General features: G+C 42.7%; 1 protein-coding gene across 1 annotated transcript in view; it reads left to right on the top strand.

The window, feature by feature from the left end:
* LOC149524682 (uncharacterized) overlaps positions 1 to 27,072 on the top strand; it is a 73,270-nt gene that overhangs the window by 15,022 nt on the left and 31,176 nt on the right. Inside the window, exon 2 of the mRNA XM_089777264.1 lies at positions 15,820 to 16,035. Within this exon, the coding sequence (XP_089633390.1) occupies positions 15,820 to 16,035 (216 nt within the window). The remainder of the gene's footprint in view (positions 1 to 15,819; positions 16,036 to 27,072) is intronic.

Genomic DNA, 27,072 nt, shown 5'->3' with positions numbered 1-27,072 from the left:
TTACAGAGTCACTTCCCAACTCAACAACAAGAAGTTTAAATAATAAGCTTCATTTTCCTTTGTGTAATTGACATCACTTGTGTAACAAAGCTGTCCACTCCTTTTAGAATCCTGGGTAGCTTTGTCTTTTTCAGCCTTTTCCTCCGCCTCTTTTCCTCATTGCTGTTTTGTCTATTTGGGCTAAAGTGACCTTTTTCAGCAAAGTGGGCCACTGCTTTCCTATTTCCCTCACACAATGACAGTAAAACAAGCACTGAAGTAAAATGCCAGTTGAAGACCATGAAGATTGTGAATTTGTTCAGCTGCCAAACATAAGTCTGCCTACCAGTAGGGTTTTCAACTACAGGATATTTTACCCCTGATGGAATACACAGTGTTTAAGTTAATCAACCTTGACCCTTCTAAAATGTTGGCTTGCTAAGAAGAAGAAAAAATTGTTAGCACCAAAGACATTTATCTGTGGAAATTGTCTTTGAACAGATTGAAAAAAGCAAAGCATGTGGAATAAAAGTGTCAAAACAAACTGCTTGTCTACATTACACAGATTGCATTCAGATCGCTTATGTCAACCTAATTATGTCGTATGTCTCACTACAGCCTTCCTTCCACCAGTATAAGTGCTCTACTCTATCCACAAAATAACTCCACCTCCATGTGAGATGTAAGGATAATGTCAGTATAATTAAGACGATGCAGTGTCTGTGTAGACTCTGCCTTACTTACATCTGCTCCCGTGAAGAGCTGGGGGGTTGAATTTGCTCTTGTCTGGGAGCCCAAGTGAGAATTCCATGGGAGTTCCCTCCTCCCCGCTCCCTCGCCCCCGCCCCACTTCCAGAGGGAGGTCAAAGCTCAAGTGGTTTCTGACCCTGTTCCCAGCTCGGAGCCTGGGTGAGTGGCACAAGCAGCTCACTTCCCACTTGCTACTTAGAGCTGGGAATCCTTGTCAGTTTCATTGCTGCAGGCTCCCCCCTGCCTGGTAGTGAGAAACCCCGGGCAGCTTCCACCTGCTCCCAGTGGGAAATTGGGGAGTTTGCCAGACTGCAGAGATCTCAGGTGACTGTGGAGCAGCCGGGCTTCTATTAGGCAGCTGCCAGCAGAGCGGAGAGATCAGGCACTCAGGTCCCCACACTGCCCTCTTTGGTCCGTGGACGCATTCCTGGTGAGGACACACATCACTGACCCAAGGGAGGTCATGGGGATATACAGCCATTACGGCACAGATGAACTTAAATTTGTGATGTAGACATAGGCACCTACAGGAACACCCATGGAAAAAAGTATTGGGTGCTTAGCACCCACTGGCAGCTAGCGACTCCGCTTCCCCCCGTGCCTCCCGCCCACCAGCAGCCCTGCTGACCAACTCCTCTCCTCTCCTTCCCAACGCTTCCAGCCTGCTACCAACAGCTGTTCTGTGGCAAGCAGGAGGTGCTGGGTGAAGAGAGGAGCAGAGACAGGGCACTTTCAGAGGAGGAAAGGAACTGATAGGAAGAGGTAGGTGAGGGGGAGCAGAAGTAGGAAGTGTTGGGAGGGCAGAAACTAACAGACTAAACATATGGGAGACTCCAGTCCTGCAGCTCATGAGTCAATGTTGGTGGCCTTTGCTTCAGCTTCTGTTTCCAAAACAAAGATTTGTATTGTAATGGCCCTGAAATCATTCAGAATAAAAATCCTAGGTAATATACTTACTATAGTTTGTGAGCATGCCCTTGAAAACATACCAGGCTAAGAAAAATGGATTTAACGTAAACTGAAGTCTTTGTTGTTGTTGTATTTTACATGTGAATGTATGTGTGTTGTATCTGTTGCTACATTCTTGTTGAAGACTTCTTTTTTAAAGAAAGGATTGTTAATAACAGTGTGTAATGCGGCTTTTCTCTTAACTCAATTTTTGTCCACAGCACTTAGCCTTCTTTAATGAGAAAATCTCTCAGGGACATACTTAAAGTGTAAAGAAAACCAACTTGTAAAATGGTTTATTGATATATCAGGCAGCTTAAACAAGCACAGAATATTTTTAAGTTTCACTAATTGAAACATCTCTAGTTTTACAGGTTATGTCAATTTGAAGAAGGAAGGGGGAAGAGAGGGCTTGAGATTTTTGTTTTGTTTTGTTTTGAGTTTTCGGTATACCAAATGTTAGCATTTTAGTGGGAGTCAAAACTGAATTAAAATTCAGTACAGACAAAAGGGTGACTAGGAAATATTAATAGCTATTTCATTGTTACAGAACTGCCCATGAAGGTTACATCATGCTCTGTGTCAAGAAATACTACACACTTTAGCTCTCCTTTCATATTTACTAACCTCCAGACAGACAGGTTTCTTTACAAATGTGAAAAGAACATCATGTTCATGATTCTTAACTATTCACTAAATTCAAACCTAATGAAGTCAGTTGCATTGAGTAGTTTATCCTCTCTGCATCCAAGTGTTAGGGGAAGGGTGTGTTATGGAAATGTCATTACAAATTGTTCAGACTCATAAATGCTTTTCTGAAGTGATGGGTAAATCTCAACTGGAGTTCACACCTGTCAGCCCACATGTGAGAAACAGTTAAGAAAAAGAAAGAAAGCGAACGACCTTCAGAAAATTAGACCTCTTTGGTTTTATATGACTTTGCCAAGCAAAAACTTTTCCTACTATTCTGGTTTCTCTTCAGATCGAATAAATCTTTCACCTTTTACTAAACAAAAAACAAATATTGAGGCTTTTATACTTACACAGAGATCGATGCTCCGGTGATCAATCTTCTGGGATTCAATTTAGCAGCTCCTAACTACACCCACTAAATTGAATGCTGATGGCACTCCCATCGACCCTGGTTCTCTACAGGGTTACGAGGAGTAAGGGATGTCAATGGGAGAGTTTTTCTTGTTGACCTCCCACAGTATGCCCCCCCCGCCCAAGAAATTCAGTTTAATGTACTTTGATTCTAGCTTAGCGGTTCCCAACCTTTTCCAGATGGGGACCCATTTTGACAATTCGGGAAGACTTGGTGACCCAAGGCAATTCAAAAATGAGGGAAAGACGGGGGACAGGGCCACCTGGGGGGACACTTGGCAATCCTTTTGAAATGTAATGGTGTCCCATATTTGGGTCCCAACCCATAGGTTGGGAAACCCTGTAAAAATCTAGCTACACCATTCTTGTAGCTGGAGCTGTGTATTTTAAGTTGAATTTCCTGCTTAGTGTAGACCTAGTTTGACAGGCACTATAGAAGAAGCCTTATGGCCAGTATATCTCAGAGGATTCTTATCACCTCAGCAGCAATGGTGATTAACAGGGTCATCTGTAGAGGGGCAGCCCCCTTGCCCTCCACCTTGCCCTGCCTCTTCCCTCCTCTGCTCCGCCCCCCTGCTCTCATTGCACCCCTTCCCTGAAGCCTGTTCCCCAGAGAGACACATGTTAAGGAATTACTGGGGGGACCGGGCACAGGGCAGCAGCAGGACTCCCTCCCCCCCACTCTTTTCCCCCCTCCCCCCACACACACATTGTGGCAGCAGGGGCCACAAGAAGCAGAGCTATGTATAGATGCCATTAAAATATGCATGTATAGACGCCATTAAAATTAATTTGAAATAACGGCTGTTATTTCGAATTAACTTTGCAGTGTAGACATACCCTTGCTGTCTTCAGATCAAGGCTGGATGCTTTTCCAGGAGATATGCTTTAGCCAAACACGAGTAATTTGGCTAACCACAGGAGTACATGAGTGAAATTTTATAGCCTGTGAGATACACAAGATTAGATTAGATGATCTAATGGTCCCTTCTGGCTTTAATCATTATGAATCATTGCTATGATCTAACTGCCTGGTCTGGTATAACAAATCTATCCTTTGCAATTTTGGGAGAACAAGAGAAATAGCATCAGGTGCAAACTAGGAGAAAGAAAATTATTAACTTTAGCTCACCCAAAATGTCCTTTATGAGTCTCAATATGAGGACACTTTTAATCTAAGACTGAATGATTGGTGTTAATGATGTTTGGTACTATAACTCACAATTCATCATATGCTGCATGCATTATCATGTAACACAGCAGCGAGTATTATTATATTACAATTATAGTTTATATTAAAGTAATATTTCAGCCAAAACTACTGAAGGATGCAAAAATTATTGTGGCAAGTGATAATCTGAAAAACGTATTTCAAGAGGAAAAAAATACAGCGAAAAATGTATAATGGAAAATTTTAATCAACCACTTCTGCAATCCTCACTTCTGAGCATTCCTTGGCTTCAGCTAGTGTATCTGGACCTATTTGTCCTCTCAATTACAGCATTATTATAGATTGCTTTGGGATTATTGGATGAAAGATGCTGTGTGAGTAGTAGTTATTGTTACAGGAGTGCCCAGAATAATAGAAGTTAAAGTTGATATTATATAGTTATATGCTCATATAAAATACACAGTAGGAAAGAACATATACACCCCTTTACAAAAGACCTGGGGTTATATTATTTATGTTGTCTTTATTAGACTTTGATTTGAAGCAATTTTTAACCTGGTAGCCTGGAAAAGTTAAGCTAGCCCATACATAATAAAAAGGTGTTTTGTTTGTTTTGCCTTTGAGATAATACATACAGAGAGGGTATCTGCAGCAATAGCGGGATATATCAGCATGGACAATGAGTCTACTTGTATTATCTCCTGCACAATCAAGTTCTGTTAGTGTTTGCTATTGATCCAAGAAACTCTTACCTGATTACTAAAGTGTAGTTATTTATTTATTTATTCAGTGAGACAAAACCCCATGGAGACAATCATTTGTCTTAAGGAGAATGTGAAAAAAGGGCCTTAAAAGCAGGTACTTTGTGTGCTCACGTTTCAGACTAATTGACAGTTCAGTAGAAAGACAGATGCAGTCAGTAGAACTGGAAGAATGCTATATCTATACGAACCTAGAGCACTAACACTTGTTCCTACACCATTTAAGTCAATGAAACTGTTCCCATTGACTTGACTGGACACTTCATCAACCGTAAGGGTACATCGACACAGCAGTGTTATTTCAGAATAACTGATGTTATTTCGAAATAACACAGTGTGCATCTACACAGCAAGCCATAATTTCGAAATAAGGTCAAGCTGGAGGACTTCTTACTCCGACTTCTCAGTTCACAAAAAGTAAGGGAAGTTGAAGGAAGAGTGTTCTTTCTTCAACTTCCTGCTGTGTAAACAGCACCAAAAGCCGAATTAAGCTATTTCAACTTCAGCTATGCAAGTGCCATAGCTGAAGTTATGTATCTTAATTCGACTTTTGCCTTTCAGTGTAGATGTGCCCTAAGACAGCAAAGCACTGAAGCATGTCACTAATATGTATTGCTAATTGTATTACTGTAGCTCTTCCTTGCAACTTAAAGTCTTGCTTCTGTGGTTTCTGAATACTCAAGCCTGTGATTAAAGATGGGTCTGGGTTTTAGTGTTTTGCCAAATCAGAACCTAGAATAATAATAAATCCTGCAAATTCCTGATACAGATAGCCATCTTTTTAATCATATCTACTATGTATTTGAGAGGATTTTTCTGTTTGCTTGTCTGTTTCTTCTTCCTAAAATTTGGTATGCAGTTTCCTCTTATCATATCTTAAACAAGGTAAGGGTTTGGTTGTGGCAAACAAATGGGAGGTTTCTGGAATGGGATTGCTTCTCAGAAAACCATACAGAAAAGAGACAGATGCACTAGGCAGGTGAAAGGGGTTGGCTGGGGGTTCCCACTCCCCTTTGAAACTGTGCTAGCCCTGAGCCTCCCACCTCCCAGGCATCCTTTCAGAAGGGTGAGAGGGCTGAAACCCCCTCCCTTCCCTGCCCTGATTCATACAGGGCAGTTCAGTTCAGCTAAGTTCCAGTTCATTAGGGAATGAGGGGAAAGTGCACAGTTTGCTGCATTTCTCATTTTGGCTGGGGAGTGCTGGGGGCAGACAAACCTGGACCTGCTCCAGCTGGGAGACATGCACCCATCCCCCAGCCATGCCTGCTAGAGCTACAGCGGCCATGGAAAGATGCTTCAACCTGGCCTCAAGCTGCTTCAGTGAGAGAGGGATGGGTAGTCTTCTCTCCCTAGGACAGCCTGCATACAGAAACCCTCATGCCCAGCCCCACCCCAGAGTAATGATGTAAATGGCATATGCACATTTTCATTTTATTTTTCAAAAATAAAAAAAAGTATAGAGTTAAGGATCAGAGCAATGCCAGGTAAATCTTCTAGTATGTATAAAAAAACACTCCACATGCTACATCTTACACTTTTCAAATACAGGCAGTCCCCGAGTTACACGGATCCGACTTATGTCGGATCCGCACTTATGAACGGGGCTTTCTCGCCCCGGAGCTCGCAGGCAGTGGGACTGCCCAAAGCACAGCGGTCCCGTCACCTCGACCTCCGGGGCGAGAAAAGCTGCTCCGGGTGCCCCTGGTCTGCTGGGGACCATCTCCAGCAGACCAGTGACACCTGGAGCAAAGCCGGGGAGGTAGAGGGGTCCCACGCCTCTGAGGCTTTGCTCTGGCCTCAGAGGCACGGGACTCCGCTTCCGCTGCGGCTTTGCTCCCGGTGTCCCTGGTCTGCTGGAGATGGTCCCCAGTAGACCAGAGGCACTCGGAGCAAAGCCGCAGCGGTGGCGGGGTCCCGCGCCTGCCCGGCTTTGCCACAGCAAAGCCTCAGAGGCGCGGGACCCCTCCGCCTCCCCGGCTTTGCTCCGGGTGTCCCTGGCCTGCTGGGGACCGTCTCCAGCAGACCAGGGACACCGGGAGCAAAGCTGCAGCAGCGGCGGGGTCCCGTGCCTCTGAGGCTTTGCCAGAGCAAAGCCTCAGAGGTGCGGGACCCCGCCGCCGCTGCGGCTTTGCTCCCCGTGTCCCTGGTCTGCTGGGGGGGGGGCGCAGCTAGTGCGCCCCCCCCCCCCCAGCAGACCAGGCTTTTGTTGTGGGCCCTGGGGTAGAGCAGCTGGGGTGATGCCAGGTTGGTTCTGCAGGGACCTACCTGGCAGCCCAGCTGTTCTGTCCCAGGCTCGAGATTCAGCCACTGTTGAAACTGATCAGTGGCTGATTCCAGGAAGCTGGGGGCAGAGCAATTCTGCCTCCAGCTTCCTGTAGTCAGCCCCTGGTCAGTTTCAGCAGCAGCGGCTGAATCTGGAGCCAGTTCCGACTTACATACAAATTCAACTTAAGAACAAACCTATAGTCCCTATCTTGTACGTAACCTGGGGACTGCCTGTACATAGAATCATACAACACTAGAACCAGAAGGGACCTTGAGAGGTCATCAAGTCCAGTCCCCTGCCCTCATGGCAGGATCAAGCACCATCCAGATCATCCCTGATAGATGTTTGTCTAACCTGTTCTTAAATATCTCCAGTGATATTTGATTTCTGCCTTGGCTGAGCTCCATAAATTCCTTAATGCCAAAACATTGAAAAAAATCACTTAAATAGCATTGTATTGTGTATTAAAACATGCAATGGATGTCTTCAGGTTTCCAGTATACCGTGGCCGGAGGTGGACTAGGGTGATTAGACAAAATGGAACAGATCTTCAGCTAGTGTAAATCAGCATCACTTCACTAACTTTTATGGAGCGATGGCAATTTACCCGGGCAGGATCTGATCCAGTAGCTCTAGGGCAATTTACAACTATTTCAAACTATTTGCTTGGCACCAGCTTCTCTACTTGGAAACAGATCACAGATAATATTTGCAAAACAGGAACAGTGATGAATTAAAGGAGGATTGAATAAAATCCGGGCCCTGTGGTTCATCGCAAGCTCTCTCACATTTTTCAGCAGACTCTATACTGTGAAGGGGACACCAGATCATTTCAAAAGGAATCCTTCCCTTGCATTCAGGTAATCCACATATACCCCTCGTGCTTTAATTAAATGATAGATATGATTGTTATTATTACTACAATATTACCTAGAGGCCATAGTCAAGACAGAAGGTGTTTGTACAGTGCCTAGAGCAATGGACCCTTTAAGAGACATCCCCTGCCCTAAAGCATTTTCAGTTTAAAAGACAAGGACAAGATAAAGGGTAGGAGGGGAAACAGAGGCTGAAGGAAGTGAAATAACTTGCCCAAGATGCTGCAGGAGCCAACTGTAGATTCCCAGGTCTCCTGAATCATATACCTTTCCCCAAAATCTGTCATTTTCCTGCATCTCTCAACCCAGTTGGCATAAGATATACCTACTGTCCCCCAAGTGTGCTCTCCCTCGCATGCATACCACTTCCTGCCAGCATATTTGGAAGGCTCAATTTTTTTAATGAATCTGAGACACATTCCCTATACTCCTGGGCTGAACAGAAATTCTAGAATTTCTGGAATTCTGGGAGTTCTACAATTTTGCCTCAGCCCATCTTTTTTAATCCAATCACAAAGATCACATCACAGAGAGAATGGCACATGATGAGAGTCATTCTTCATTTACTTTCTAAAGCAAAATGTGGTTAGTGATAAATAAAGTGATGTATTACACAGTTTTGAAGAAAATAGCAGTTTCAGGTGCTCAGTGACAAACTGATTCTATTGCCGTGTTATTTTTCCCATGGGACATAACAAATTAAATGACAAAGCCAAGTAGAGAGCAATGATAAATCTCAGTTGGGGCATTAATCAGCTTTCCTCTCATTTACCAACTTCTATTTAATGAGCTGACTATACCCAGTTTGAACAATAAACCTTTCATTCAGCAAGGTCCATAACTGTAATTTAAATGGCTTTCCTGAAAGTTGCCCTCTAGGCTTCAGGGAGATGATTCTAAGAGCTCCGTCGACATTGTACATCTTATATAATGGTGGAAAACTCAAATCCTGCTCTGAGTTGTAATTAGATAATGCCAGGAGAAATAGGTGAAAGGATCAGATGAACTGCAACTGGAGTAGGAGAAAAGTGCATGTGATATCACTGGGATACAGAATGAGCCCACAAACAAACAGCACTTCATGACAATTAAGGCATTAGATACTGTCTGGTAGGAAAATGAATATTTATGTCAAAGACAGTGAGACTATGTAGAGGAAACTAAGATGACTGACAGATATAAAAACAATGAGCTGTAGAGACTGGATCATGCACCAGTCATAGAAACCTTGACACTGTAAAATTCAAACTAGCACAAGGAAAGCAGTTTTTTCAGTCCCACCCAAAAACTATCCAACAGCCCCCATTTCCTGTTACTTAAGGAAGCAAATTGTGAAATGCATACTCACTGGGTTCATTTGGGTTTGTACTACAACTAAACCATGGCTCCACGGTCGCTGCCCATGCTACTGCTTTATACTCACATTAGCTTGATAGGAGCTAGTGCAAAATATGTGTATGTGAGCAGGGGAATCACACCTATAGCTCGTAGTGTATACATAGTCTGGGGCTACACCTATATTACAGCTGGAGAGGCCCTCCGGTGATCAATGTACTGGGGAAGTCAATTTAGTGGGTCTAGTGAAGATCCACGAAATTGACTGCAAATCATACTCCAGTCAACCCCAGTACTCTACCCTGAATGAGAAGGGTAAAGTAAGTTGATGGAAGAGTGTCTCCCATTGACACAGCACCACACAGACACCATAACAAGTCAACTTAAGATGCGACAACTCCAACTACATTATTCATGTAGCTGGAGGTGCGTAACTGAGATTGACTTACAGTGGTAGTGTAGATGTAGCGTTAGTGTACAGCATAGCTGTCATTGTAGATTGTGCCTGCAGAGACCAAAGATCATCCTCCATTTTGGAAGATGGGGATTTGGACAGCAGGGGACAGGACAGTGGCTGGATGAAGCAGGTACTGAGCTTCTCCTGGATGCTATTTGCATCTTCAACTCCCTTTCCCTTCAGCAGACCTGAAAAATGGAGCCCTTTGCAGACAAGCCTCCAGGCTAAAGGCAGGCCCAGCAAACAGGCCAGAGGGAGTCTTAAGGAGCATTGTCATATCAGTACTTCCCATACCCAAGGGTGACTCCGAAGACAGCTGTGAAATACAGTAGTAACAATTTTGTAATGGCACTTCTCGGAGACCACTAGAATGAGGGCAGCTGGGAGTGCAAGGGTGCTCTGCAGAACAAGCTGATGTTTCCCTTGTGGAAAGTATTGCTCGTGATTACAGCAAATGGGACTGATTTATGAATTAATACAGTATAATGAATCCTGAGTCAACTGATGCCACTGGCAACTGAACCATATTACATTAGAAGTGTTATCTGTTTACTGTTACATAAGAGGAAAAGCCTAGAGTGGAAAAAACCTGGAATTTGGCAATGTTATTTAAGCACATCTGGCAATTTTCTAGTCTGCGGGATTATCGCTGCTGGATATCAGGCTTTTAGAAAGTAGATCAAACAAAGACACTAGAGCAAGCTAGACTCAGAAAGCAAAGAGTCTGATTTATTTATTTATAACCATGTATTCACCTCTCAGTAGGTTTATAAACATACTTGACAAAGGTGTGTTTGGCGCAGTTCCTTTGGAGTAAAGATTTTGTTTATGTTAGGATTAGAACTATTCTAATGTAGATTAGTAGTAGTGATGGCTGATTCTCAGAAGTTCAGGTGGGGATCAGATAAACCTCGAAGAACTTAGATGCTTATGCAAAGTTTACCTGAACTATCTGTTCCCTGAAAACCTGGCAACAGTGAGAGTTTCTTGTGACATGTACATCTGCTTATAGAAACACTGCAGGAATGGCTTTGGTAGGCTGTTATGGCATTTCCTGTTCCAGCAAACCTTGAAATGCAAAAGCATGACAAAATGTGGGAAGGAAGTTATGTGCAAGGTTGGTTCTGATAGGGGATGAAGGCTCATAGGTGTGAAGAGGATTATTTTACCAAATGATTTTCTAATTAATGTTAAACATGTGGAACAGGAGTGGGGAACATCAGGCTTTGGCCCCTGGTTTGCCTGAATCTGGTCCCCAAGTCTCAGGGTGCCCCCTTCCACAAGCATTTGGGAGCCTGTGCTAGTGCTCTAACCCACCCTCCTACCTCTCCCCCCATACACACACACACACACACTGCCCCAGTGTAGGGTTGGAGCACACAAAAACTACTAGACTGGGCCCCCCTAGGTTCTGGTGTGCAAGGGGAATGTGGGGAGTGTCTTTCAACTTCTCACATGGGGGGCCACATCAGTAAGGAGGTTTGTTTTTCTTGGGGTTTTATGCTTCTCACTTGTGTCTGGGCCCCAACTGTTCTTTCTGTGAGTCAGTGGTTCCCAACCCAAAAAAGGTTTCCCACCCCAATGTAGAGCAACCTTTGACAAGTCTCAGATTTATCTTGTGAAGGATGGATTCCATATAGCTCATATAGTGACATCAAGCAAGTGTCATAGATGAATTATGTCATTAGAACACAAGATTGGCCATATGGGGTCAGACCAATGGTCCATCTAGCCCAATATCTTACCTTCCAACAGTGGTCAGTTTCAGAGGGAGTGAACAGAACAGAAAAATGTATTAAGTGATCCATACTCTCACTGAGTCCCATTTTCTAGCAGTCAGAAGTTTAAGGACACCTATGACCCATGTTGGCTAATAACCATAGATGAACCTATACACTCTGTGAACTTATCTAATTCTTTTTTTAAACTCAGTTGTACTTTTGGCCTTCACAACCTTATGTTCAAACATTGTAAAGAGATTCACGACTGACAAATAGCAAAATGAAATTGAAGGCTTTTAAGAATGGGTTGGGCAAATACCTGTCAAGAATTAGCTAAATTTACTTTGTCCTACTCAGTACAGGGGACATAACTTAATAACTTCTCACGGTCTTTTCTGGCCCTACATTTCTATGTAGTTTCCAATGGAGATGGAGGAATAAATCAGGAAAAGAAGTGTAGGGCAATTATCAGGCCTGGGCAAAATTAAACTGAGAGTGTGTCACATTTTGGACTATTCTATTCAAGCTATGTCAGCCCAATTATGTGGATCAGTTGCTCCTGCTATATTGGTGTGAGGAAAATTTTCTGGAGAGCTCAAAGGATCCCTCTTCACATGGCAATGCAGGAATCTGGCAAGACTATTGAGAGAGCACAGCTTGAAGCAGGTAGATATAAAGTAAATAACAAAAGAACCTATGTTTAATGTAATCTCTCCTTTAATGTAAAGAACAATATTGTTTATTATGACTTGTGTTATCATAAAGCATAGACAACTTAGCCATAGACCAGGAAGGACCCTGTTGTGCTGGTCACTGTACAAACACAGAACACAAAAGTCTCTATCACCACGCAGCTTACAGTGTAAGTAGCAATATTCCCAGTAGTATCTAAATGCCTTCTTGTATTGCACTAAGCAATATGGCTAGCCTGAGAGACTTGTGATTCAGTCTTTAGGATAAGAGGTGGTCAAAGGCCTATGTGCTGAGTTAGAATTCATCTGACTAATATAGATACATAACATTTCAATAAGCTTAACTGTGTCAGTCTGAAAAATAATCCTATATAATTTACAAACTTCTGTGGAAAGCGGAGACTCACTCCACATGCCAGGCTCTTCACTGCTAAACCCAGGGAAATAATTTTTCTTCAGAAGTCCACAGCTGGCCTTGATGTTACAAAGCTGTTGCCAGTTCATATTTCCAGTTAGAAGTCAAGATTTGAAATGTCTTTAGATAGCTATAAATGTCATAAGTCAATATTGAATCATTTTATTTTCCACCACAAATACCTGGAATAATAGTGATACTTCTCTGTGATTTGATTTTCTATTTGTGGATGCTCTTCTTTCTGGATAAGAGTGCCTTATTCTGGATCAGTTTTATTCACTTGGGTTACATTAATCCAAAATAAGACACCTGTAATCTGGAACAGAAGAGTCCATACATGAAATTAATTGGCAATAGATAATTTTAGATTTAAAATCATGCTCCATTTCAATCTGGATTAATTTTCATATATAGACAAACCTCAACATTAAGTTTCATTTTCTAACCCTGACACTCACAAATCAATAAAAAAAACTCCTACATCTACATGACTTTTTGAGATCCAGTGAAAACAACAACCCAAATATTCCAATCAGTATCCAGGAAACTGAAGCCAAATTTGTCCCTGAATTAATTGACTTCCTTAAGGTTCCAACTAGGCAGCAGGGCAGAGGAGCATGTGGGGTCAAAGTGCAAGTATCCCCTTTCTTTCTTACCTATTAAATGGCTGATTAAAGAGTGTAATGACATTGATGGCTGATATTTAAATTACCAAGGTTGGGTTACTGAATGAACCTTTCATTGCCACAAATAGCTCTTGCAGTTGTGATTCCAGGAGGTCTTTTATAAACACATATGCTAGAGACTTTTCTTTTTAAATGGAAGTATTGATTCTGAAGCACAAAGTGAAGCTCCCCAGGAAATATACTGACTAACTGAGACATCATGAATTAGTCCATACTGAATGCAAACCAAAGTTCAAAAATGAATCCTAGTCAAACCTAAGAAAAGTTCAGATCCAGAATGAGATCTGAATTCCTTGGCTAGCCCATTTCTTCATATTTACTGAATCCAAGCACTGGAACATAACCTTGAACTCTCAAGCTTGGATCTGGAGCAGCTCTCTCTCTGTTTCAGATGTGTTTCAAGTTTGATGAGAAGTTCTAGGAGGGCTCCTTTTACATGTACCCTGATTTGTTTGTCCTTACTTGAAACAGAGGCTGAAAGGTGTAACAAAGACAGAACTACTGCAGCTTGAGTGTCACTAGAAGCTTTTAACTGGCCATCAAGCAGGTTTAGAAGAGTAAAAAAAAAGACCACATAAAGTGTCATATGCCCCATCAAGAAAAAGTTCAATACATTGTACTTGCCTCTGATAATAAAACTAAATTGGAAAATGACTTTTTGTCCAGGAAAAAAATAGTTCTTGTCACATGAATTTATTTGGAGAGAAATATATTTAGTGATGTGCTTAATAATCATAGAATGAACTGTGTTTGGCAAAATAAATGTGTTGCAAATCTGCCAGAGTCAAAAGATTACTTTCAAAATATATTTATTAAAACAAAACAAAAACCCCCCCAAAAAATCAAGTCTCCCAGCCAAGCAACATGAAGCCAAAATGCTATGAATAAGGAGAATGGTGAAGAACTGTCTTTCTACCCATTAAAGAATTTAAGAATTGTAAAATCAGAAAAAAAAATGATCAAAACCACATTTGGCTTTAATATCATGGAAAAATAATTCCACACAGCTCTAACCGCTTGGTTTTTGTACATTAAGACCTTGTTTCAAAGGCAGGCAGACATTGCATATGCCATATACCAAAATTCAAGGGATTGTAAAGGACAAGAGGGTAACTTAAGTCTGACTAAAATATCAAGGTATCGGAGGTATACATTGAAACATTCTGTGTATATTAGTGTCTTTGGAACAAATGCAAATGGAGCAATGACAAATGGCATATATGCCCTAAGAATGATAATGTATTTGTTTGGTTTCCATAGAGAGGAAAGACTGTTGTTCATGATTTTTTGAAGACTAGCACAGCATGAGCAATTGTGGGCTCACTGCTCACCTACCCTTTACCAGAGGAAGATCTGGCTAGCTGTGTTTCCTAATGTTTGTTTATCAGAAATAACCCATTTACCAGTTGCTGAGATTTAGCCTCCCACCACAGTGGTCATGACTAATTTAAATGTTATTTTCTAATTTACCGCTGGTCTTCTACTTACAAACCATCTCTACATTGAGGCCAAGTTCCATTCTGGCCTCCAGTTTGTAGAACCTGATTACAATCAATGGCATTGCTTGGGCTGTGAGTCAGTAGTTTAATCCTAGATCTATTGACATCCCTTTGCAGACATCTGGGTTGAGACTTTCCAACCCAAATAAGGCAATTTAGCCACAATGTTCCCATTAATTTCAATGGAAGCTATGTAGTTTAATCTCCTAATCAGCCCTGACAGTTTTGTCTTTTCAATCTCTTATTGATAAATAATTCTGGTATAAACTTCCACCTATGTTAATTTCCTTCAAGGAAGCAGAGTACAAAGGGAACTGTAGGGTTTCTGCAGTTCTTTTAATTGTATTTTAAGCTGATCAGGCACAAAGTGAACATGGATCATGTGGCTGACTCTTTTGCTTTGTTATATAAAATGACTTAGGAAGGAATCCAGAAAAATCTCTTACTCTGCAACAAGAAAACCTAATTTATTAATCCATGTTAAGAATTCCATTTCACACTGTAAATATAATTCACATGTCAAGTGGGAGGCAATAATAGAAACAAAGGAGAATGAACAGAAAGTGTACATGAGAAATACTGACCCTTGTGAATACAATATCATTTACTTTTATATGAGGTCCTCAATGCTCAGTATTTCAAAGTGCTACACAATGAACTAAAGACAAAAGGAGGAAGGCACAAAAGGATGGTTCAGAGTAGAGAGGGACAGAGTTTAAAAGGCCAGCACAAAGAGTGACTCTCCAATGTAATGGAGAGTGATAAAGAGAGGAAAGAAAATAATAGGTGAAGATAATAGAAGCCGATGGGATATGAAACGAGAACTTTCAAGTGGAATGTGTCCATGGAAAACTTAAAATACCACAAATGCAAATGTAAACAAAAAATAAATACCTGCAAAAATATATTCTATATAAATGAAGTATCAACAGCGCTATCAATTTCAGAAGCATTCACTTTGTCCAAGTATCCTCTCCTTACCTACCTAGTGACCTTTCTTTTAATTGAGAGAGAGAGAGAGAGAGAGAGAGAGAGATGAAATCCAGACATACGACATAGTATCAGCATATTGTCAATGGCCTATAACTATGTGGCCACTCCAGGATATTCTTCGGAAATTACAAGTTGAATGGAACTCACTAATTCTCTTGTGTTTGCAGGTACGAAGATGGATTAAGAGCCCAATGGTCAGCATGGAAAAGCACCAGAACACCAACCTCAAATACACTGGGTCCACTGTGATGCACATCCCTCAAGGGGAGCCAGAGCTTGAGTCTTCGCTGTGCCAGACATGCCTGAGTGACCGCTCTTTCCAACCAGGGATTGTTCCTCAGGAGACAGAGTCGTGTTCCTGGGAAAGCCACAGAAGTTGCAAAGTAAGTTAACCTCTTCCTCACTAAGGATTAAATAATGAGCAAGCATGTACAGGATGGATTTCTGATGGGGAAAAGTCAAGAGAGTATTTATAGACGAAAGGTTTGTGGCATTTTGGCTTTTTATATCAGCTTCCAATTTAGAATGCATTTGGAGTACTTACAATTATTATGCTTCCAATTGCAGATGGGATGAGACTGATATACCAAACCCAAATTGATATCATTGTTTGGTGTGTGCAAAACTCAGGACCCACTGAGCTTGATCCAAAAATCAATGGAGAGATTCCCATTCAAGAGATTTCAAGAGATTTTGACCCAGGCTCCGTATTTTTTTGTTACCAAAGGGAGTAAACTACTAGGAATTATGTTACAGACTGCTAGCTCTTTTGGGCAGGGATTATATTTTATTTTGTTTATATGACACCTAGCACAACGGGTGTCCTGATCCATGTTCTGAGGCATTGCAATAATAATAGTAATCATAAATAATAATTCGATTCTGAGAGAATTTAAATGAAAATCAAAGGACATCAAGTGCATGTTAGCACCTGAAATGCAGGGATTTTGTGGAGGACTAAATCAAACGTCTGACTATCCAAAGCTGCAGGGTCAGAATTTATTGGTGATTCATGGAGACATATTTTAGACCAGTGTTCCTCAAAGTGGCCCCTCTTGGTGGGAAATGGTGAACCAGAGCCAATGGGAGCTATGAGGCTCTAGGGCTACAGACCCTTTAAGTAAACAAAGTGGCATGGGCCCCTCCCAGACCCTGCACCTCCTCTTATACCCCAATCTTCTGCCCCAGGTCACAATCCCTTCCAAAACCCAAACACCCTCCCAGACCCTGCACCTCCTCCATTAATATCATGGAAAAGAGCAGCCCTTGACCACTTACTAAATTCCTATAGTGGCCCCCAATCAAAAATTATTGCCCACCCTTGTATTAGACCCTCCTTTAGTTCCAAGTGATTCACATCTGGAAAATCCAAACACCAGGAAACAAAGTTATGTTCAGATGCAATTGTCTTTTATGAAAATATTTGCACAAAGAGAACTCAAAACCCACACAAACATGCAGGAATCTGAAAGCTAAACAAATAATCATAGTTCCAGCTAGGAAACTGAGTAAATGTGACAATGCTGTCCCTGATTAGCATATACTGAGGCACCGTCACAAATGTTCATAGCAGAAATATTCTTCATGACAGATCCACTGCATTTTATGCAGACAAGGGGCAAGAGAGAGAAATTAATTTAATAGATATAATGAAGCATATAATACCACCGAAGGCCAGCAAAGGCTATTACAATGAAACATAAGTACAAGGTGATAAATTAAATACTCCATTTGCCTTTGTTAGCTGAAAATGAATTTTAGGCAGGCTGAAACTTTTAAAAATTAAAGCATGAAGACAGACGATTCTGAAAATTGTTATGTCTGCAGTGAATCATATGCATTCCTGTACAGTTACATGAAAGGGCTCTACAACTGGTTTTCATTAGGTTTGCACATGCATATGGGACAGATTTGGCTGAATGAGGATTTCCTCAGACCTCTCTGCCTCTTTCAACAACTAAAGGATGCTTAGTCAGCAGCAAAAGGACATTTTACATGTTTATTAAGTTTGGAGATGATATGAAGCTGAGAGGGGTTGCAGCTGCTTTGGAAGATAGGGTCATAATTCAAAATGATCTTGACAAACTGGAGGAATGGTCTGAGGTAAATAGGATGAAGTTTAATAAAGACAAATGCAAAGCACCCCACTAAGGAAGGAACAATCAGGTTCACATGTACAGAATGGGAAGAGACTGTGTAGGAAGGAGTACTGCAGAAAGGGATCTAGGCGTCATAGTGGAACACAAGCTACATATGAGAAAACAATGTGATGCTATTGCAAAAAAAGCAAACATGATTCTGGGATGCATTAACAGGAGTGTTGTGAGCAAGACATGAGAAGTCATTCTTCCACTCTACTCTGCGCTGATTAGGCCTTAATTGGAGTCTTGTGTCCAGTTCTGGGCACCGCATTTCAAGAAAGATGTGGAGAAATTGGAGAGGGTCCAGAGATGAGCAACAAGAACGATTCAAGTTCTAGAGCAGTGGTTCTCAAACATTTTGGGTTCCAGAGCCCTTTACATGCATAAACATTTATGTGGAGCCCCAGCGGTCCACTGATTGTATGTGTTGTACCTATTGATGTTTCCAGTTTGTCAGCCTCGCGGAGCCCCTGGAGATGTTTGTGAAACATTGTTCTAGAGAACATGACCTATGAAGGAAGGCTGAAAGAATTGGGCTTGTTTAGTTTTTAAAGGAGAAGACTGAGAGGGGACATGATAGCAGTTTTCAGGTATCTAAAAGGATGTTACAAAGAAGAGGGAGAAAAAATTTTCTCCTTGGCCTCTGAGGAGAGGACAAGAAGCAATGAGCTTAAACTGCAGCAAGGGAGGTTTAGGTTGGACATTAGGAAAAACTTCCTAACTGTCAGGGTGGTTAAACACTGGAATAAATTGCCCAGGGAGGTGGTGGAATCTCCATCTCTGGAGATATTTAAAAGCAGGTTAGATAGACATCTGTCAGGGATGCTCTAGACAGTACTGGGTCCTGCCATGAGGGCAGGGGACTGGATTTGATGACCTCTTGAGGTCCCTTCCAGTTCTAGTGTTCTACGCTGTTTTGGAAATAGGGTTGCCAATTTTTTAATGGCATAAAACAGAACAATTTAATCCCACCCCTTTACTGCCTCTTCCCAGAGGCTCCACATCTGTTCTACCCCCTTTGCCTTCCCTTCCCTCACTTTCATCAGACTGGGACAGGGGTTAGGTTATGGGTGAGAGTGAGGACTCCAGATTAAGGTGTGGGCTCTGGAGTGGGCCCTGGGATGAGTGTACTAAGAAAAAGGCCTGAAACATAAGCCCAGGTATCACAGGCCTAGTATAAGGCCTGAAGCCTAGGCCACAATGATTAAGGCTTTGCTAATGTAAAGGCAAGTGAAGCTGTGAGCAAGAGGCAGGCCCTGTTTCACAGAAGTTGACAAGAACAGGGCTGATATTAAGAAGCACTCATACCTAAGAGGTACTAAGTACAGGCCGTAAGCACATTCCAGAGGGGTTGTACCAGAATACTTTGTGAAGAAACATCTCAGTACCAACAGACACCCTCCAGATAACAGGAACATACTGACCCAGGTTCATTACTGGGTCTAAACTTACAGCATAATAGATAGTGATCAACCCCACATGTGCAAGATAATGGGTGGATGTAGGTACCTCAGAGGGTGGCAACCTGATACATGTAACTTGTTTGTACCAGTGTATAAAAGTGTACCCCAAAGAGTTGTCTTTGTCCAGACATGGGGGCAGTGTCTCCTTCCTGGCACTGACTGAGCTGTCCATTGTCAGGGGATACACATGTAGTGGTTCAGTAGTCTCTACTGACAACTATTATTGTACTTTGACAATAATCCTGGCCTGGTGTCTTCAATCCTTATCTGATTTTGTGGTCTTTGGGGGCTCTCTCGAAGTCTGCTGTGGTGGTTATTTGTGCACGTCAACATGACACATGGGGATAGCACACACATATAGCTGAATGGTTATCATACCTGAAGGAGAGGAGCTCTGTCAGGATACCACAATGGTGACTTTTTATTACAACAATAGGGAGTTTGAGATATCAGAGGGAGCTGAGGGCTAGGGCAGAGGTTAGTGTGTAGGGAGTCATGAGGACTCCAACTGGGGGTATGGACTCTGGGGTGAGGTAAGGTATGAGAAATACAGTGTGCAGGAGGGGCTTCAGGATGTGGCCAAGGGATTTGGGGTATGGGAGGGACTCAGGGGTATTGGGACAGTGGGTTGGCGCTGAGTCTATTTTTGTGATTTGTTTGAAAATTCCATGAACCTGCATGGCCCTCCTTCCTGATCACCTTCTCTGACAGAAGCATGAAGCCTGCGCTGCTTTGCGCTATTGTAATGAGCATTGCAAGCACAGGACACATGATCCTCAGGTATTTGCAGAGCAGCAAGAAGAACTGCATCAGCAACATGACCGTTTGGTGGAGCACAGGTTGCTGTGGGACAAAGCAAGAACCAATTCAAGGTTGTTGATAGCATTCATGGAGTAGCTGCTGATGGTGAACAACCAGTTCTGGGCATGAGAAATGAGCACCAACTGATGGAATCACATCATAATATAGGCTTCTGCTGACAAGCTATGGCTGCACAACTTTTGAATGCATAAGGCTGCATTCCTAGATCTGTGTGTTGTACTTCCCACTCTAGTGCAGGGACACCAGAATGAGAGCTGCATTGACAGTAGAGAAGCCAGTGGCAATTGCACTGTGGAAAATTGCAATGCCAGATTTCTGCTTGTCTATGGGAAATAATTTTGGAGTTGAAAAATCCACTGTTGGGGTTGTTGTCATGCCACATGTGCAGGGCTATTACCTGTCCCCTGTGTCATAAGCAAACTGTCCTTCATGAGTACTCCTACTTAACTCTACAAGGGAGTGAAAAGAAGATAACTCCTGCCCCTCGTTGTAGCGCTGCCTCTTCTAGTATGAGTAAATTAAGGAGAAGTTGATAGATGTGTACTAAGAAGTTGGGGGTGCCACCATTCCGTCACTGTAATAGGAAATATTCACATACCCAAGATTTTTCCCTGCATTGGGCTCACCCATGTTCAACTGCTGGCACTGACTGGGCTGTGATGGAGTGTCAAAAAGGTTATGGTTAGTGGCATAACTGAACCCTTCAGCCACATGTTCCTTCATCCTCATCCTGACTGTACACAGCAGAGGACTGTGTGTTGCGATTCTCAGAGGCATCTGTGGTGCTGGGGGGTAGGCAGGGCCATCCCAAAAGGGATGTGGGATGCAGGTCCCACTTTGAACTAGGCCCCAACTCCTCTCTGCCTCTTCCTGCTCTGTTCCGCCCCTGCCCCCACCTCCACTCCACACCTTCCCTCGTGCTCTTTCCCAAACAATGTGATTCAGGGGACTAGCAGGAGGCTGGTGCCAGCAGCAGAGGCTGGGCCCCCCAGCACTCACCAGAGGCAGAGGGAAGCAGTGTGACCCAGACCCAGCCCATTCTGCCAGTTCCCAGACAAGTAGCTGAGAAGAGGGGCCTTGGAGGAAGGGGTCAGACCACCACCCACACTCACTGGTGGTGGGAGGAAGTGAAGCGACTGTGGGAGCTGGTAGAACAGAGGAGGCTGGGGCTAGGTCACTTAATTTCCTGTTGCCACTGGTGAGTGTGGGGGCAAGCCTGACTCCTGCTGCCGGTGTCAGGCCCACTGCTAATCTGCTAGGTCATGACACTTGCAGGAGAAGGCTTAGAGGATGGAGTGGGGTCCCAGCCCATTCCACTCAGCTTTGCCAGCTTCCAGCTGCATCACTCCTCTTCCCACTGCTGGTGAGTGCAGAGGCAGGCCTGACCATTGCTGTGGCCCAAGATCCCCCATTAGTTCTCCAGGCAACCCTGGGCCCTCCAGGGCCCCCCAAAGTATGGGGGCTGGAGTGGTTGACCTGAACTGTCAGGTAGATGGGACAGCTCTGGGGGTAGATGGTAGGGTCTACACACACACACACACAAAATGCATACAACTCTTTCTAAAGGTGTCTTGGCACTACATCTATTGATACATCTGCTGCAATTCCTTTGTTTTCATAGTGAGAATCCCTCTCATATTTCTTCCCCATGCAATCTGCTCATGGATGTTCACATTTCTATGGCTGGTCTCTAACTGTGCCTGCGTAGCCTCTTCTCCCCACTGGCCCAGGAGATTCCATATCTCCTGTCTATACCACATCAGAGCACAGTATGGTCAGCTGGGCAGTTTTACACCACAACTGAGAGCTAGCTGCTGGGTATGCTCACCAAGATGAACAATCAGGAAAGAGACTTCAAAAATGTATGAGGTTTTAAAGGAGAGTGGGGAGAGTAATCTAGTCTCTCTTAGCCCTGTGCAGTGGTGTTCACAATTGCATCAAACTAGTCAGCATTGGGTATTGTGGGACAGTTGCTGTAAAACTGTTAGGTTTCACATAGATAATGCAGTGTCTATATTCACACTACATCAATACATTACTGCATTGCCAAAACAGGGCACTTACACTGGAGGGAGATAAATTTAAATGTGGACACACGCACAACTAGATCAAGACAAGGTGGTTTATGGTGACCTAATTTTGTAGTGTCAATCAGACCTAATACTACTATAGAAGGGGAAATTGAAAATATTAGAACTACTTAGTTTGGAAAGGAGAGCTCTCACCCACAAGAGTGACATTTTTCAAGATGATCAATTGAGCATCTCCATTAACCTTTTTCATATATGTAAACAAGCAAACAGTCAATACAATTAAAAGGGAAAAAATTTAAAACCAATACAAGAAATATATTATATGCAATACATAATTAACTTGTAGAACTCACAACCATCACATATTATTGAGGCCAGAAGTTTAGTAAGACAGAAAAAAAGACTAGACATTTATGTGGATAAAAAAAATGGTAATTGATAGTTACACTGGACAGAAAATGTCTAAGGGACATCAACACTCATGATTCAAGACATAATCTGACCACTTACACCCCACATTCTCAATACTTTTTAGTATTTATGCCTAGCTGCCCGAGGGGGAAATCTCTCCATAAACATATTGTAGCGGTTTCACTCACTTTTTTTTCTTTTCACTCATCTCTTCCCTCCAGGTGGCCAGTTGGGGGAAGTAGCTGGCTGCTCAGACTCGCCTCATTTGGGTGTGTTGGTGGCTTCAGGGCACTGCCCTTTGGCAGTGACCACTCCTCGGTTGCTCCGTACCCCCCTTCTGGGGGAGAGTCCATGTTGTTGTAGTCCGCTTCTCCTCCAGGGTCCTCCTGACACTCAGGGACCCCCAGTTCTTCTCCTTGGGGACTCCTAACTCCCCTCACGCTGTCCTGGCCTCAGGCCCCCTGCCAGTCCCTTAACAGCCCCTCCGGGCAGACTGCAGGATCTCCAGGCCTTTGCTCCCTGGCCACAGGTGCACCTCTGCCTGCCTGGTTGCCTCCTGGACTTATGGGCTGGGGTTTCCCTGGCTCAGCCTCTCCCTGACTACCGCAGCTGCCTCCTTGCTAACTGTGGCTGCCTTCTACGTGGCCCGGCCCTTTACGGCTGCCTCCATTGCTCACCCTAGCCCTTCATGACTGCCTCCTATGCAGTAATGGGCCTCCGGCCATGTAGCCTGGGTTCCTCCTGCCTCAGCTTCCCCAGTCCTGCCCCTTCCGGGGAGGCTCCTTCTTCCTGGCCCCCAGGTCTTAACTGCTCTCTCCTCCAGAGCAACAGGCAGGTAGCTCTCTCCTCCCAAGAGCTGCCCGCAGCTGGGCTCTCCTAATTGCCCACAGCTGGGCTCTCCTCCCTCCAGCTCCTTGGCCCCTTAAAGGGCCAGGGCAGGGCAACACCCTGCTACAATATATTTTAATAATTCCCCATTTTCATGGTTTCACAACTTCCTCTTACGAATCCAGTCAATGTATCCAGTTGATACTAGAGAAAGGAAACAAGGTCTGGTCTGGTATTGCATATTTAACCATGGTAACCCTTATGTTTCTAGTATTCTGTGACCTTTATTTTATTTTCTACCATCAATAAGTAAGCTCAAGTTCATTTCATCTGACAAAGTGGGTTTTGCCCACAAAAGCTCATAGTATACATATATATATTGTTAGTCTCTAAGGGTACGTCTAGACTGCACTCCTTTTTCGACAGAGGCTTTGACAACAGATACTGTCGACAAAGCCTCTGTCAAAAAAGAGCATCTAGACTACAACCAGTACTGTCGACAAAGCAAGCCGCTTTTTCGAGAGAGTCTAGACGCTCTCTTTCGAAAAAGCACAGTTTGCATGCAATAGCGCATTTTTTCAACAGAGAACTATCGAAAAAAGGCATTATTCCTTGTAGAACGAGTGTCAACAAAACCCTGTAGTCTAGACACACCCTAAGGTACCACGGGACTCCTCATTGTTTTTAAAGTTACAGATTAACACAGCCACCCCTCTGAGATCAACACATAAAATCAGACATAATATTGTGCTCCAGAAATACATATTACAATGTTGTCTAATGTCGAAAAGTAGACTTGGAAGAATGAAGGGTTCAGTATACTTTTGGACAAGCAATCAAACTGTTCAATAAGAGTGCTTTATCCTTGTCCTTTTATTCAGTAAACCTGGCTGCAAAGAGTTTACATTATCTGAGTTATCATACATGCTAGCCATGGTTTAAGTCTGCAAATAGAAAACTCATTTTTGCAAACATAGCTCACAGCTATTTCCTAAATAGTTGGTTTCTAGTTGACTAGACTAAAGCTCTTTTAGCTATTGATATAAATGTCTAGCTAATGGGTTTTGATGGAATTTGTGACTGAGTACATCTGAGTGCATGTGTCTGTGTGCATGTGTATTGGTGCCTGCCCATATGCGGTATGCACCTGTGAATGTGCATGTGTGCAAACACATAGGAACAACACTGATTAAAATTTGGTTTTATTGAAGGCACTATAGCTTTAGAAAGAGAAAAAGCAATTTCTATTTTCTTCTTTGCTGAACTCCCAGCAGCTGAGAAAGTCAGCTGTGAAAGCAACATGCAAGTGAGCTGGGATAAGGCTTTATTTCAAGGATTAAATCTAAATACAGTATGTACTTTCGTGGATTTATAATGGATTGATACAGGGTTATTATGGATAATATTTATTTAGATGAGTCAGAAATGTTCAACACAATGGAGTTTTCAAATGGAAATGGCAAAGAACAGTTTCCAAGTGCACGGGCTAAAATTATATATAATGTCAACATTCAGCACAAACAGCATTCAGAATAGCACACACAGGCTGTGGAGGGGGGTATGCCATTCCAAATGACAAAGCAAATAACTATCCCAAAGAAGGCTTATCAAGCAGTTCCATGACTCAAATCTGTAATGTAGTATGCCAGTTACCTGCTTTACATATAAGGGATGAAGGACCAAGCATTTGTAATCAGGAATCTTGTTAAGTGACATAAATTTAATAAATTAACTGCACTAGCTGTTTCAAGACACAAGTTTTCCTCCTTCTTGAATGCTTGTTTAACACTCATAAGAATCATTCAAATGTTCAAATTTTGAAGCAAATTATTTGCCAGGCATTAGTATGCTCTTCTTTAGGGTATTACAGGAAACTGAAAACTCATTTATAGTAACATAGCCAAGCCTTTCACTACCTGTTTCAAAAATGGTGTCACTTTTTAGCAAAATAATAATTGATATTTATAGATCATCTTTTTATTCTTACAATAGCAAAGTACCTCACTAATTCTGTGCACACCGCACCAGCTGGCACTGTAGCAATGACCTGGCATGCAGGTGGGGGTGTCAAGTTTTGGCCAGGATTTCTAGGACAACTTTCCACTGTTCTAAAACATGCCTTGTCATATTGTATGGTCATTCAGTACAGACAAGGAACTTTGTTTTTAAATCCTTATCTGAAAGAGTAATGCATAATGAACAGCATCAAATTTAATGTATCCAACATAGAGGAATGTAGGGCTGAGCCTGGAGTCATGACTATGACTGAATACAAACAGATGGTTTCAGGAGTCACAGGTGTTTAAAACCTGAGTTCAAATATGTAAAGCTAGGTCCCTGAAGTTAGGCTCCTAATCCATACTCAGGGTCCTAATAATCCTAATAAGGGTCCTTGCTGATTTTCAAAGGTCCTAAGCACCTCATTGACTTTACCAGCTACTGCAGATGCTTGGTATATCTAAAAATCAAACACTTATTTAGACACCTGAATACCCAACTTTGAAAACATTGTTTCTTGAGCCATGATACCTAGCTTTAATACTATACTCTCCTCCCCTAGTGCCACCAAAAGTAGGTTCAGAAATGCCAAGTGGAATATATGTTTGCATATGACCTACACTCTTTAGTTGTGGTTTGTGCATCTCAAGTCATGAATGAACCATAAGTCCATTACCTTTAAAAAGGACATGGTTTTCCTTTAGGTATTCTCAGGGATGGCAGTGTTGCAGTAATGTCTTATTAAAAATCATAGATTAATAGCAAATTAGCTATGTATATTAATTACACGATAATGCAAACAAAATATTTTAATTTCAATTTCACCTGACTGTAAAAATGGCACTGTAATGACTGCAGGCTAATTTGCAAATGGGAGATGCCAAACTTCCTGAATGTATTGTAGTCAATATGTTAAACAGATGTTTAAAGTACTTTAATCTGCCATCCAGACTTGCAGTCTCGAGAAGTGTGCTACTTACCGGGAGCTCGCATTCAGGATGTGACCAAGGGTCTTCCAAAAGTGATTAAACCTTTGGATCGCAGCCCCTTCATGTTTCTCCATATAGGAACTAACGATACAGCCAAGAATGACATTGAGCGGGTCACAGCAGATTACGTAGCGCTGAGAAGAAGGATCAAGGAATCTGAAGCGCAAGTGGTGTTCTCGTCAATCCTTCCAGTTGAAGAAAAAGGTCCGGATAGGGATCATCGAATTGAGGAAGTAAATGCGTGGTTGCGCAGGTGGTGTCAGAGAGAGGGCTTTGGTTTCTTCGACCATGAGACTCTGTTCCGGGTACAAAGTTTGTTAGGAAGAGATGGAATCCACCTAACCAAGAGAGGAAAGAGCATCTTTATGGGCAGGCTTGCAAACCTAGTGAAGAGGGCTTTAAACTAGGCTTATTGGGGGATGGTGACCAAAGCCCTGAGGTAAGTGAGGAAGTTGGACACTGGGAAGAATCATAAGGAGTAATGATCAAAAAAGGAGGACCCCTGATTCAGATGGAGAAGGTAGGGCCATCAACTGGTTATCTAAGGTGTTTATACACGAATGTGAGAAGCCTGGGAAACAAACAGGAAGAATTAGAAGCCCTGGTCCAGTCGAAGAACTATGATTTGATTGGAATAACAGAAACTTGATGGGATGACTCGCATGACTGGACCACTGTCATGGAAGGGTATAAACTGTTCAGGAAGAACAGGCAGGGGAGAAAAGGAGGAGGAGT

This window comes from Pelodiscus sinensis, chromosome 3, assembly GCF_052426305.1.
Source record: "Pelodiscus sinensis isolate ZL-2025 chromosome 3, ASM5242630v1, whole genome shotgun sequence".
In the NCBI taxonomy this organism is placed as follows: domain Eukaryota; kingdom Metazoa; phylum Chordata; order Testudines; family Trionychidae; genus Pelodiscus; species Pelodiscus sinensis.
The sequence above is the reverse complement of the archived record's forward strand: the minus strand, read 5'-3'. Positions and strand labels throughout refer to the sequence as shown.